At 42.3% G+C, this 14,669-nt stretch overlaps 1 protein-coding gene across 5 annotated transcripts in view; it reads left to right on the top strand.

The window, feature by feature from the left end:
- The window catches only part of tjp2a (tight junction protein 2a (zona occludens 2)), an 87,630-nt gene that overhangs the window by 54,168 nt on the left and 18,793 nt on the right, over positions 1-14,669 (top strand). For all 5 annotated transcript variants that reach the window (XM_007892654.2, XM_042332703.1, XM_007892652.2 and 2 more), the window contains exons 6-14: positions 175-278; positions 2,368-2,521; positions 5,027-5,141; positions 6,872-6,999; positions 7,791-7,860; positions 9,625-9,775; positions 10,918-11,026; positions 12,402-12,624; positions 13,818-14,002. In XM_007892654.2, coding sequence (XP_007890845.1) covers positions 175-278; positions 2,368-2,521; positions 5,027-5,141; positions 6,872-6,999; positions 7,791-7,860; positions 9,625-9,775; positions 10,918-11,026; positions 12,402-12,624; positions 13,818-14,002 — 1,239 coding nt within the window. The remainder of the gene's footprint in view (positions 1-174; positions 279-2,367; positions 2,522-5,026; positions 5,142-6,871; positions 7,000-7,790; positions 7,861-9,624; positions 9,776-10,917; positions 11,027-12,401; positions 12,625-13,817; positions 14,003-14,669) is intronic.

Below are 14,669 nucleotides of genomic sequence, written 5' to 3'. Positions count from 1 at the left end.
CAGATTCTAGATGATGCCCGTGCGATGAGGGTGGCCTTCCCAGCTTGGGTTCCCATTCTGCCCTTGACCCTTTTTTCTCTTTCAGTTTTCACCTTGTCAAAGAAACTTCAAATGCCTTCCAATCCATTTTTTTAAACAAAAATATAAACTGTATATATATTTTCTGTCAAACAGAATATGGCCTGCGATTGGGCAGCCAGATCTTCATCAAGGAGATGACAAATGTCGGGCTGGCAGCGAAGGATGGAAACTTACAGGAGGGTGACATTGTCCTCAAGGTGAGCTCTCCCAATTGTGCTTTTGTTGAACCAATGCAATTAGCCTACTCTTTGCAGAGTGTGACCACAATTCATAGAATCTTACAGGACAGAAGGAGGCCATTCGTTCCATCGTGCCTGTGCTGGCTCTTTGAAAGAGCTACCCAATTAGTCTGACTCCCCACCCTTTCCAAATATATATCCAATTCCCTTTTTAAAGTTATTATCTAATTTGCTTCCACCACCCTTTCAGGCAGTACATTTCAGATCTTAACAACTCTCTGTCAATGATCTTAAGTCTGTGTCCTCTGATAATTGACCCACCTGCCAATGGAAACAGTTTCTTCTTATTTACTCTATCAAAACCGCTCAGTGCTTTGAACGCCTCTATTAACTCTCCACTTAACCTTCTCTGCCTTAAGGAGAACAATCCCAGCTTCTCTAGTCTCTCCACATAACTGAAATCCCTCATTCCCTGGTATCAAGCCAATACAGAGTAATAAAATGCATGCAGCAATGGTGTTCTTAAAAGAGAGGTCTGAAGAGCCTGAACTAGATACAGCTGATGATGGTGTTATTAGAGGGCAGCCCGGATTGCTGAGCTGATTCTCAGCTTCTCTGCTTGTGTGGAAGGAGAGGAGGAGAGAGGGAGGCTTTCCCAGTGACCATTTGATAGCAGCGTTGGTGACATTCTGGGAATAGGTCAGCTCTCCTGCTTCTATCTCCCTCCTCTCTAGTAAGTGCTGACTCGTGTTGGACTTCAATTCCATAAGTGCTGTCCTCCTTCTGTTCTCCAGTACATCATCTAAGTGGCTCTGCTACACGTGTGAGCCAGGACAGAGACTACTGGGAGGGGGAGCACTACCCTTCCTCCCCCACCCTTCCAAGCATGACTCTGACCTTCTTTGTCAGTTACATTTGATCTTTCCAATAGGGGTCACTAGATAGTCAGCAATTAATAGAGAGCTTTGGCTGAATTCTTCCTTTAGCCATTTAGGTCAGTTGTAACACTCCCGGCCCAACTTGCTGCTGCATTGACTAGAAATCAGATAACCTAACACAGACCAGGGATGCAGCTCAATTGCACACGAGAAGGACTAAGAAGTTTACTTTCTCAGATAAATGGCATAGATCAGGCAGGTTTACTCCTTGAATTTTTAACTTTTTTTAAAAATACGCAGTCAAAATACCATCCTGTTACTGGTGAGAGATTAATTTTCATTAATAATTGTAAATTCCTTGGAAATGGTTGTTCTTTTGAGTCTTATTAAAAGTATCATGTTTACTGAATGCTCCATTGAATTCTGAGGCAGGAAGGGTCAATAATTGCAGAGTAGTGGGACACAGTGAGAAGGTAATACAGAACATATTGATCTTCAGAACCCATCCAACAGTACTGAGTAATATAACAACAACAACAAGATTCCATTTATAAAGCGCCTTTCACGTCAGGAGGACGTCCCAAGGTGCTGCACAGTTGGGTCAGGACCCGAGCAGGGGGGGAAATGGTCAGGGTGAGGGGAGGGAAGGGAGGGAGCGAGGAGGGGGGAAATGGTCAGGGTGAGGGGAGGGAAGGGAGGGAGCGAGGAGGGGGAAATGGTCAGGGTGAGGGGAGGGAAGGGAGGGAGCGATTAGGGGGAAGAGAGTCGAGAGGGGAGCTGAAGGCTCGGTCAAAGAGACTCAAGGCGTTGAGGTCGATTTAGTGGTGCATTAAACATTCATTGGTTTTGATGTGCAGAAGGCTGCCCACCCCGCGCTCCGCCCCCCCCCCCCCCCCCCCCCCTCCACACACACACACACACAAATGCACACACACTGTTCTTGATTATGGCATATATGAAGCCAAGACTCTCCAATTGAGCTTTCATCTGCAGGTGTACCATTCTTTTGTTTCATAAATCTACCACTGAGTTTGCATCATTAGTCAATTTTATATAGAATTTTAGTGTCTCCTCAGGGATTCAAAAGTCATCCTGTACATTTGGGAGTCCAATGAATGTTAGACATTTGTGCGACTTGTATCATGAAAATTGAGACTTGTGAGAATTGGCCATAGCAATACGTTTTCTATGGTTTGGCTGACTTGGCTATTTTTTTTTGTTCTGACAAGATCAATGGAACCGTGACGGAGAACATGTCTCTGGCAGACGCCAGGAAACTGATTGAAAAATCACGAGGAAAACTTCAGCTAGTTGTCCAACGAGACCACAAACAAACACTGATCAACATCCCCGCCATGGATGACAGTGACTCAGAAATTGAAGGTGAGACATCCAAATGTAGATAGAGGTCTCAAACCATTCTTTTTGCTGCTAATTTTCTTCTCCTTCCTTAAGCGCGTTGACTTTTCTTCTGTTAAGGGATGGTTTGATGGGTACAAGTCACCTTTTAGTACCTCGCCAAAGAGACCAATGTTTGTTTGAGCTGATATTTTGACCTCGGAGTGCAATACAGTTTCTCCCCTCAGCTGACAGCCTCACACTGCACCTTTCCGCAATGATTGTTGGATAGCAGTTGGAAGCTGTTTTTCCCTAACTCTGGGATGTCAATACCAATTCTGCCCCTTCTGCTGTCCTAGCAGATATCAGCAACCTCCAGTCTTCCATTATAGTCTAATGCTGTATCTCTTGAAGGTATTTGACTAATTTTCCTTCTTTTAGGGTCTAGTTCCATAGGTGCCAGTTTTCCTCCAGTACCTCACCCACACTTGAGCTTTGACAGTGGATCTAGTTGAGGCTTTCTCACTGTGCAACTCTGGCAGGCATTTGTGATCAGAAGCAGGAATTCTGTGTTTTTATATGTTTGTGTCTGTGTATATTATTTATATGGATATATATATATCGTAGAATCATAGAATATTACAGCACAGAAGGAGGCCATTTGGCCCATCGTGCCTGTGCCGGCTCTTTGGAAGAGCTACCCAATCAGTCCCTATCCCCAGCTGCTTCCCCATACCCTTGCAATTTTTTCTTTTTCAAGTACCTATGTAATTCCTCTTTGAAAATTATTTAATCTGTTTCCACCACCCTTTGAGGCAGTGCATTCCAGACTATAACAACTTAGTGTTAAATAAATATATATTTTTAAAAAATGTCTTCTCACCTCCCCTCTGGTTCTTTTGCCAATTATCTTAAATCGATGTGCCCTAGTTACTGACCCACCAGCCAGTGGAAACAGTTTCTCCCTTCCTACTCTATCAAAACTCCTCATCATTTTGAACACCTCTATTAAATCTCCCCTTAATCTTCTCTGCTCTATGGAGATCAATCCCAGCTTCTCTATTCTCTCCACATTAACTAAAGTCCCTCATCCCTGGTACCATTCTGGTAAATCTCGGCACCCTCTCCAAGGCTTTGATATGTGTCTCCTTAACATAGGGCACTGAGGCCAATTGTATCCCTTGTGCCCCCATGCACAGTGAGCAAACCTCGCCGCTCAAAAGCACATGATCAGTAGCTGCCCTTTTTAAAACATCTTTCTTTAGTTGAAGTGCCTGCTGCCAATTGGTGATGGCTCTGTACCAGTAACTCGCTGTGATTGAAGAGGAGGTTGCATTCTTCATTGACTAAGCGGGAAACAGTGTCCTGATTGTTTTCACAGACTATGTTTTGTTGAACTTTAATCAGATTTGGGCATTGACATGTAAATTACCTGACTTGTGATGTTCAGGGTAAATAAATAGCCTCCTGCAACCCCACACCACTTTCCTCTCTTTGTGCCTAAGATGATGATTCCTTCTGTTTCACTTCACTCCCCCTCCCATCACCCCGAAGGAGAAGTGTTCCTAACCAATTGTGATCCTTTTTAAGTATAGTAGCCTTATTTAAATGATTTGCTTTTACAAATAAAGCATGATAATGACATTGTACAACAACTTATATAGCACCCTTCACATAGGATAGTGTCCTGGGAGCATTTCATAATGGCGAGGTTGGATGCCAAGCAAGCAGAGTGGGAGGTGACCATAGAAACAGGAGTAGGCCATTCAGCCCCTCGAACCTGTTCCTTCATTCTATAAGATCATGGCTGATCTGTACCTCAATTCCAATTACCTGCTCTGCATCCCTTAATACCCTGACCTAACAAATATCTATCCACCTCAGTCTTGAAGATGTGAATGGGTCCAGCATCCTCAGACTTTTGGAGAAGAGAGTTCCCGATGTCCACTACAACTGCCTCCCAATTTCACTCCTAAATGGCCTAGGTAAAATTTTAAGATAATGCCCCCTTATTCTGGATTCCCCAGCTGAGGAAATAGTTTCTCTGTATCTACCCTATCGAATCCCTTTATTGTTTTAAAACCCTCAATCATATCATCCCTCAACCTTCTAAATTCAACAGAATAGAGACCAAATTTATGCAGTTTTTTTTATTACCCTTTAAACCCTGGTATAAATCTGGTGAATCTGCTCTACACCCCCTCCAGAGCTAATATAACCTTCCTGAGGCGATGTGCCTAAAACTGAACGCAGTACTCCAGAAGGGGTCTGAAAAAGGCTCCATATAGTTGAAGCATCATTTCTTCTCCTTTTTCTTCCAGCCATTGAGATAAAGGCCAAAATCCCATTAGTTTTTTTTAATATAAATATAGCTTGTTTGAAGAGGTAGGTTTCAATAAGTGTAGTGGGGCATCAAGAGCATGGAAGGTTATTGTTCTAACTTCCAAACTTCTTTGTGTAGGGTTATTTGAGCACGTTACTGGTATTTCACAAAACATTTCTTTCCAATCTAAAACATTATTGAATAAAATGTTAACGCATTTTGTTTAGATATTTCTGAAATCGAGTCGAACCGCTCCTATTCTCCTCTTCCGGACGAGAGGAGATCACCACATTCAGATATCTCTTCTCATTCTTCAACTGGACGGATGCTTGACCGCAAAAGGTACATTTTTTTTTCTCTCCCATCTCTTTTTTGAAAATCTTATCGAGAGATTTTCCTTCAAAGATCCACAAAGTCCATGTGGCGTAGTCAACCAGTTAGAGTTTTTTTCATTTTTGTTGAGCAAGGGTGCAAAGGAAATCAACAACAACTTGCACTTATATAGCTCCCTTCACGCAGGGAAGCATCTCAGAGCACTTAACTGGCAGAGCCTGACTCCGGGGGAGGGGGGAGGTGGCCGTAAGCATGGTCGAAGAGGACTGAAGAAATCAATTGACTTCCTTCATCCTGTGCCCCACAAGACAATGCCATCATGGACAGCTCTAAGTTTAAGGAATGTGACAAGTGGTATGATTTAAGTGAGCAAAACCAGACATTATTGGTGAGTGGTGGTGTCTGTTTCACAAACTTCCATTCAAAGCTGAACTCCTGAAGTCAGTAGTGCAGTAACCTTTGTGTAACCCCACCTATGGTGGTTACCTACTTAACAATCTGGAGGTGCTGTATATGGGAGGTTGTTTTTGGGCACGTCTGGACTTGACCTGGAATGGGGATTAACTTAAAGGCTGACTTTTATAGCTGTTGTTTTTTTTAATTCAGTGCTAAAGAAGAACCTAGTAATCAACTGGGAAAAAATATTTAAGTGAGCTTGTTTTCTGTACATATTTGATATTCCTTTGACTGTTTGGGGATTTGTTGGTTTTCCTTTCCTCACTGTAAATGGAGGAAATGAAATTCAGAGAACTGTTTTGCTTTAAGTGTTCCCTTTAGAAATTGAAAATAGCATCAGTGTAAAATAATTCTACCTGAAGTGAGATGTTCTTACTTGAAAATATCTTGCTCCAGGTCTAAGGTGCATTTGGCACAGAGCAAAATAGAATTATTCTCTCCAGAATACAGACCCAAAAAGTTTATACACCTCTGTAAGATCCCATCTAAGACATCTTCTTTCAAGATTGAAACGCCCTAGTTGACCTAATCGCATTCCTCTAACACTGGAGATCCTCCCTGTTGCTCCCCTTGGCACTGCTTCTTGGACACGGGCGGCCTCCTTATGTCACGGTGACCAGAACAGTATGCAGTGCTCTAGGTGTGGCCTGAACAGAACACCACAGCCTGAGTATGACATCTGGGGATCTGAATTTGACTGATTTAGCATAGCCAGCATCCAATGCTTTTGGGTGTTATTATTTGAGTTCCAATCTTTTATATAGCGATGACGGAGTTTTTAATAAGTTGTTAACTGTTTCCAAAACAACAGCAGCATTTATAGAGCGCCTTTCACGTCGGGAGGATGTCCCAAGGCGCTGGACAGTTGGGTCGGGACCCGAGCAGGGGGGAAATGGTCAGGGTGAGGGGAGGGAGCGAGGAGGGGTAGAGAGTCGAAAGGGGAGCTGAAGGCACGGTTGAAGAGAAAAACTGAAAAACACCGAAGCATCTTATTTTCACAACCAGACATTATTGGTGGGTGGTGGCGTTGTTTCACAAACTTTCATTCAAAACTGGACTCCCGAAATAAGTAGTGCAGTAACCTTTACGTAACATCGCCTATGGTGGTTACCTACTTAACAACCTGAAGGTGCTGTATATGGGAAGAGGTCGTTTTTGGGCGCATCTGGGCTTGACCGGGAATGGGGATTAAGGCTGAAAGGCTGACTTTTTTATGGCTGCAGCTCTCACCCAAGGTAATCTTGGTAAATGAAAATGGGTTGTGTGTGGTTTTTTTAATTCAGTGCTAAAGAAGAACCTAGTAATCGACTGGCAAAAATGGGAGCGATGCCTACTCCTTTTGCAACCACAAAGAACCTGCCAGCAGCTGTTGAGTATGATAAGGAAGATCCACACGTAGAAGATTACAGAGGTTAGAGCATTTCGATTCACAATAGCCAGTTAAGGAGGGGGAGGGAGTGTTGCTTGTAAATGTGAATTTATCACCATAGGACCCAGGGAAAGGTAAGAATATATCAATGGCAAAAGGTTTACTGCTATAGTAAGATTGTGAACCTAACCAGTTTGTATGCATAAAATCACTCCATAGAGTTTTGATTATTGCAGCCCTAAAGGTAATGGTCTAGCTGAACATCATTGGGTGGTGGGCCTAGAAGACTGTTGGGTTGCCTGGGTCTTGTTAACATGCATTTTTGTTTTCCCGTTTATCCTGATATCAGTATGTCATGTTCATGAAATAATAGTCCGTAGTTATGAACTTGCTTTGACTGAGGCACTTGCAATGGCTCATTGGAGCTTCCGCAGTCTGGAGTTATATCTGTGGTTTTTTTTGGGGTCATTGGTGAATTAAAATTGTGAATTTTTGCACAGCTCAGCGGTGACTGATTAACATACGCTCTTCACAGCTGCTTGTTTCTACAAAGCTGACCAGTCTGCCTGCAATATCAGTCTTTAACTCGTCTTCTGCAAATGTAGCCCTGAACTGCTGAAAGTGTTTCAATGTAATTGTTCAAATAATGTGCAGGGTGTAAAGGAAATTTGTGTATATTGTAACAAGACTTTGGTGATCTTTCCCTGATATTTTGAAACAATGTGACACATTGCACGGAAATGCTCATTTGTTTTTTAATGATACCTGAAGAGCTTCTAGTTTAATGCTTTGATGTTTTAAATGCATTGCTTTCTGCCTTCCTCACATTTTAGTGGAGACTGTGCCCGTGGCAAAACCCAGACAGTTTCTTCGACCAAGTCCAGAGGATGAACAAATTTTCGGGTGAGTTTGCCCAGAAAAGCTGTTTTCAGCGAACTGTAATAGCGATGATTTCCAGAACTGTAATGTAGCCCCAGGGATGTGCTGGGGCACTGCGGAAGTAGTTCCACGGTTGGTTGCTTGGGTTTGTTAAAAGCTATATTGACTATCCCTTCAGGATAGCCAGGGCAGATCTAACCTTGCTGACATGGTAAGGCGGGTATCTCTGCTCGACTCATCACTGGGTCGCTAGCTGTTCCTTACTTGATGGCAATTCAGTACTTTACTGCCCTGCAATAATAATAATAATCTTTGCATTTGATATAGAACCTTATCACATCGTTCAGTTGACTCAAAGTGCTTCACAGAATATACTGTAAAGTGAATTGACTGTGTATTTTGTGGGCGAAACGCGACAGCCAATTGTGCACAGCAGTGTTTTCTTTAGGGATTATTACTCCCTGGTTCCTATTTTTACTGTTGCTAAACAAAAGGATGTGGAGTAAGGAAACTTGCCTAAGGTTTCACCCCACTTGGGAATCAAACCCAGATCCTCTCACTTACAAGGCAAAGCGCCCCACGGACTTTCATGACATTTCATGGAAAGGCTTTTCTGCCTATGTTTCATACTGACTAACTACAGGAACTGGTGAAGAAATACACTGTAAAGCTTTTTAAAGCAGGTGGTGGCAAGGAAGATCAAAACTCAGAGCAGTTTATTTAAATGCTATTTATTTCTATTCACGCTGAGAGGTTATTTTGGATAGTTATTTTAGTTAGATTTCATGCAACAATCTTTTGCTCTAATTAGATTTGATAAATTTAGATTTGAAATAACATTCAAAGGCTTAAAGTAAATGTCACACATTTAAGGGCTCCAAAAAATTTCAAAAGTTTAATTCTAGCTGCAAATGGTTGGAATGAATAGCATTCCAACTGGTGTTGTTTTGCAAACAGAAACTGCAATACACTATTCTGATTTATTTATTTTTTTAAAATGTATACGATTTCTGTGATTGAAACAAAATAGCAAAGTTGTGCGAACAAGAGTCCATTTGCTGAGGCTTTTCATATTGTTTTTTCTAATGTGTCGCTTCAACAATACAATAGTTTGTTTGTGTTAGGGGATTGGTCATTTTTGCCTGTCTTATGGGAAAAGGGATGTGCTACTGAGGGATACATTTCTTTATTTTGTCAGTATCTGTTACATTCTGACCACAATTTTGCTCACTTTTGCCAGCAGTATAATATATAAGCGTTGGCCTGTGAATTCCAAGCCGTCTACATGTGCCTCAGCACACTTTGGATTGTTTGCCTCTTTGGTTGTTCAATTCATCTGTGACCAGTGTGCTTGATCAGCCTGGCTCAGCACTCCCACCTCCACATCGGGAGGTTGTGGGTTCAAGCCCTATTTTAGCACTTGGAACTCATAGTCTAGATTGACACTCCAGCGCAGTGTGTGGGAATGCTACATTGTCAGAGGTGCCGTCTTCAAATGAGTCGTTAAACCAAGATGATATCTGCCTGTTCAGGTGGACATTAAAGATCCTAGAGTTTTATTTAAAAAGAGAAGAGAGATTCTCCTGGTATCTCCCAAATAAAACTGGCCATTCACTTCCTGGCTCTTTGTGAGCTGTTTGGCTGTTGGCTGCCGCATTTGCCTCCAAACTGCAATCACTGCACTTCACAGTAAAATCCTGTAAAATGCCTTGAGGTGTTTCGACAATGTGGTAAAGCGCTATATCAAATGGAAGAACTATTATTTATTATTATCATCTGTCTCCCTAGCCCTGAAACAAAAATGGTGCAGTTCAAGAAAGGTGACAGCGTTGGCCTTCGATTGGCTGGTGGCAACGATGTAGGAATCTTTGTAGCAGGAGTGCAGGAAGGAAGCCCAGCCGAGCTTGAAGGGTTGGAAGAGGGAGATCAGCTTCTCAAGGTAATGAACCACTGCTGCATTTACATCTGCAAAGCTCCCACTTCAGAGTTGTTATACAATTCTAAAGACCTAGTAATGTAAACAAGTTCAAATACAACACACAGGAATTCCCATGTGTAGGCGGAATGTATGGGAAGAGATGTTCTTAAGCATGGTGATGGGTTTCCACATGTATCAGACACCCGGCTGACCCCCCCCAAAAAAGCAAGTCCAAATCAAATTGAGGATTTAGTGTTGATGGAGGATATTCAAATAATCTCCAGTCAAGTAACAGTGATGAAAGTGGAGTATGTTTTAATGCAGAAACCATGGATTGATTAAAGAATGTTCATTGTATGTAGTTATCGATTTTATTGCAAGATGAATGGGTACTTTGTTAGTGACTTCCTCATCATGATTTCTTGTAATGATCCCTGGCTGTGTCTTCAGTACCTTTTAGTGGCCTGTCACAGAAAAGCAGAGGCCTAGGTGTAGGTTACCCGACTCCCTATTCAGCCAGGAATAGTGCATGTAAATGTGAGGAGCAGGAAACTAAGGAATTGATGCTTTACAAGTTGTGCAATGCCAGAGGACTTGTTTTATGAGCTGGGATATTAAGAACGGCATTGAACAATGCAATCAAACGTGTTTGCGTAGCCATGTAGAATGTCAATCACGGTGGCACCTTTCTAATTAAATACGCTTGTTTTGCTGACTGCTTCCAATGTCTGTCTAGTTCTCTACCTCAAAACTAAAATCTATCTATTCTAACACTTTAGTGACCAACTTGAAGAGTCTGTTTTAACATCACTCATCAATTTCTGAGATTTGTAATCGATAAGATGTGGGACACCAGGCAGCAGAAGCCGGCCTTCTTTGGCTGTAATTTGGAAGTCAAAACCCAGAGAATCTGATCCATTTAGTCCAATAATAGATGCACTGACCAATGACCCTTTCCTTCATCCTATTTTTAATTTTAAAAAAGTATGATTTAAAAAGTGATGAAATAAAGCAGACTACTCCAAAATCAGAAGGATCTTTCCACACTAGTAATTCCCATCATTTCGGTGCAGGTGCAACTGTGACAATTTTATTTGCTGCAACTGCACATTTCTAAGCATTGTAGCTGGACGATGATTTGATGTTGCTGTGTCCTCCACCAGGTCAATGCCATGGATTTCCGTAGTATTGTGCGGGAAGAAGCAGTTCTATTCCTTTTAGAAATCCCTCGAGGTGAAGATGTGATTATCCTAGCGCAGAGTAAACTTGATGGTATGTAATTAGTCAACAATACTTGCTGAAGTCTATTATGTTGGTTGTTGTGGCTTTTATTAGATTTTAAAAAAATGATATCAATATCTAGTTTACTTTTTTCAAAAGATTTTCTTTCAACTTTTAGCTCTTTTCAACCACAAAAATAGTCATAAGGTCGTCAGACACTGCTTCCTGCTCGCTACTTAGACAGCATCTCTGACATTACTTTGTATGTTTCACACACACGCAGCAAGTGTCACCCTTGGTGATATTTTGACTTAAAAATTGGACATTTTTGTAGGTCAAAATCGGGGTGGAGGGGGGGAATATTTAATGATAGTTAATTTTCCTTGATTTTGGGAAGATTTGGTGATTTCTTACTTTGACCAATTTAAAATTGTAAACCCGCAAGCAAGCCTGTCTGTGGCTGCTTTATTGCATGGAGGTTGTTCAGGGCTTTATAGAAATGTTGCTTGAATGAAATATTTGGAGATTAAAAGGTGATTTTATTTTAAAAATAAGTACTTTGAATATAGGAGGTAAGAGCTGCATTTCTGAGGATGTGCGACGTGCCAATAAATGCCTGGAACTTTTATGTCTTGTATTTTAACCCTTTGGTTGCTTGTAGCTCCAGGGGTTCCAGGCTTTATTCACATTTTCAGCAAAACACTCTAAAGAGCAAAAACATGAGCTTATGGAGTGCCTTTCATAAAATTAAATGTGTAAAGGAAAAATAATAAGTAAGAAAGCAACTATTGTAGAGGAAGCTTTCACTGTACATTAGAAAGTCTGATAATCATATAGTTTGTCACTGGGCACTGGGTTGCGGATATAAAAAAATGTGCGAGTGTCTGGTCAGCTCACGCAGTACAGTTGACCAAAAATGTTGACTAAACTCTTTCTTCTATCAGGATTTATATTGTCACTATAGTAACACATGGTTAGCCCTTTTGTCTTTCTCTCTTTTTCCTCTTTGCCACTACACACAGTTCCAGATCTTCCCTTCCCTGGAGTCCCTCAGACTTAACCCCCTCTCTCTCTCTCTCTCTTGTATGTGGAGTCCTGTAGCTCAGTGGTTAGAACACTCGCTTTGCAAGTGAGAGACCCGAGTTCAATTCCAGGCAGAGGGCGAAACCTTGGGCAAGTTTCCTTACTCCACACGCCTAATGATAATCCCTCCAAAACAAAAAATAATAATAAATTGGTCATTTTCAATCTACGACTGTTTGAGCGGCTGTATTTTTTTCCATGTTAGTCCGCATTTCTTCACTTGTCAGCAACATGAATGTGCAACTGTCCCTGATTGTATTCCAATGTGTAAGAAAAGAGACTATGGCAACCAGGGAAACTGAAATCTATAGTTACTATTAAAATGTGTTTTGTCTTCTTTTAGTGTACAAAGAAATTATCGAGTCTGGCCGAGGGGATTCATTCTTCATAAGGACACATTTTGAGTATGAGAAAGAAAGTCCACAAAGTCTGAACTTTGCCAGAGGAGAAGTCTTCAAGGTTTTGGATACATTATACAATGGCAAACTGGGGAACTGGTTGGCAGTACGAATTGGACGTGATAACATGAAACAGATGGAGAAGGGCATTATTCCAAATAAAAGCAGGTGAAAGCACAATGAAATCTGAAATCTGACCTGTAGATTTTCCACACTGTACTGCAGAAGAGACCTGAAAGCCTGCAGGAGGTTTCAATATTCCTGAGCTAACTCGCTGATGATAACCAGAGACACCAAGCTACTTGCAGTACACAATTGTCTCCTTTAGAAATATCCATTCAAAAGTACACAAATAAAAGGGAACAAAATAGTTTAAAATTATTCCATAAAGGGTTTTATTCCAGTTTATCCTCTACAAAATATTTTGTCCCTGATTTATTAATAAAGATGTGTGTGTTTCCAACCCAGAGTCCCTTAGACTCGCCCCTTCCTCGACTCCTTCAAGGTCCATCTCAAAATCTCTGGTTGCATCTTCGGCGGTCTTCTGTTGCGAAAGACACCATACAAATGTATATTTGTTACTGTGGTATATAGGATCACATTTTGGGAAGAGTTGGGCTCATTAGATAGGGATCCCACCTCTTGTTGGGATTCACATTGTACCAGTTGACACATGCATATTTTTATTTTGGTTTTATAACATGTTTTTCCTCTGTTTGAGTTCACATGTTACTTTTTCACAATTTTTCTTCAGGGCCATTATCAGTTGTGTTCTTTGGAGTAGTTGCCTGTGATTGTGTGAGGCATTTTGGAAGTGGGAGCGACTTTGTTTTAAAAAGAAAATTCCTAAATATTTTTTGTTGCCTGAAATATGACTTTAAAGGGAGTACATAACAACAACTTGCATTTATCTAGAGCCCTTCATGTGGGCACCAAGTTGGAGTGCTTTGAAAAGGGAGGGATGGTACAGAATGAGGTGCTCATAGCAGGGGAAGGAGGCAGAGGAATAGCGAGATAAATCAAGAGAGGTTTGGGAGATGAGGCCACCTTGTTGCCAAGTTGGTTGGGGGTGTGGTGGAAGGTGTTGCTAGGTGAGGAGGCTTTGGTGAGGGGGTTGGGGTCACTGGGGGGCAGGCGGGTTTCCATGAGCCCAAGAATATCTATGTACGTTAAAGACGGATGGGAGAGAGCATCAGGAGGGGTTGAGGCTCATGTGGAGCATAAACGCTATTATGAACTAGTTAGGCTGAATGTTACATGCTGTAACATTGCAACTACTGCAGCCATTGAAAAAGCCTAAACTTTGAAGATTTTTAAAAGTTAGTGCAACTGAAGCTGACCTCTTTATGATTTCTTGTCAGAGCTGACCAGATGGCCAATATTCAAAATGTCCAGAAGACAAACACGAATGACAGAGGAGACTTCTGGCGCTCACGGGGCCAAAGGGCTGCAATGAAAAAGAATCTTCGCAAGAGTCGTGAGGATCTCACCGCTATACCAGTCAGCACGAAATTCCCAGCATACGAGAAGGTGGTTCTTAGGGAAGGTAAGCAACAACAACAACTTGCACTATATATAGCGCCCTCCACGCAGGGTAGGTTCTCAGAGCGCTTAACAGTGGCGGAGCCTGACTCAGCTGGGGGGGAGGGAGGTGACTGTAAGCAAGGTCGAAAAGGAAGGATTTCAGGAGCGACTTGAAAAAGGGGAGAGAGGGGGCAAAGCAGAGGGATTGAGGGAGAGGGTTCCAGAGTTTCGGGGCGTAGTGGCTGAAAGCGCGACCTCCAATGGTGGAATGGATTGTGCGAGGGACACGCAGGAGGCCTATGCCAGTTGAGCAGAGGCACCAGGTGGTAGAGTGGAGAGGTAGGGAGGTGCCGGAGAGTGAAGGGATTTGAACACGAGTGTGACGATCTTGAAGTCGATCCGTTCGTTGATGCGGAGCCTGGCCAGAACTGGTGAGACGTGGGTACGGAGTTTGGTCCGGGTAAGTATGCGGGCAGTAGAATTCTGAATGAGCTGGATTTTTTGAATACTGGAGCTGGGGAGATTGGCGAGGAGTGCATTGGAGTAATCCAGACAGGAGGTAACAAACACATGCACAAGGGTTTCGGCTGCATTTGGGGTAAGGTACGGTTGGAGGTGGGCAATGGGGCAAAGGAAGGTGGTCCTTGTCAGGGACCAGATGTGGGGGAGGAAGGATAGCTGGGGGTCCA

The sequence above is a fragment of the Callorhinchus milii genome, unplaced genomic scaffold (assembly GCF_018977255.1).
Source record: "Callorhinchus milii isolate IMCB2004 unplaced genomic scaffold, IMCB_Cmil_1.0 Scaffold1, whole genome shotgun sequence".
Lineage (NCBI taxonomy): Eukaryota > Metazoa > Chordata > Chondrichthyes > Chimaeriformes > Callorhinchidae > Callorhinchus > Callorhinchus milii.
Note: the sequence above shows the minus strand (reverse complement) of the source record. Positions and strands in the feature narration are given on the sequence as shown.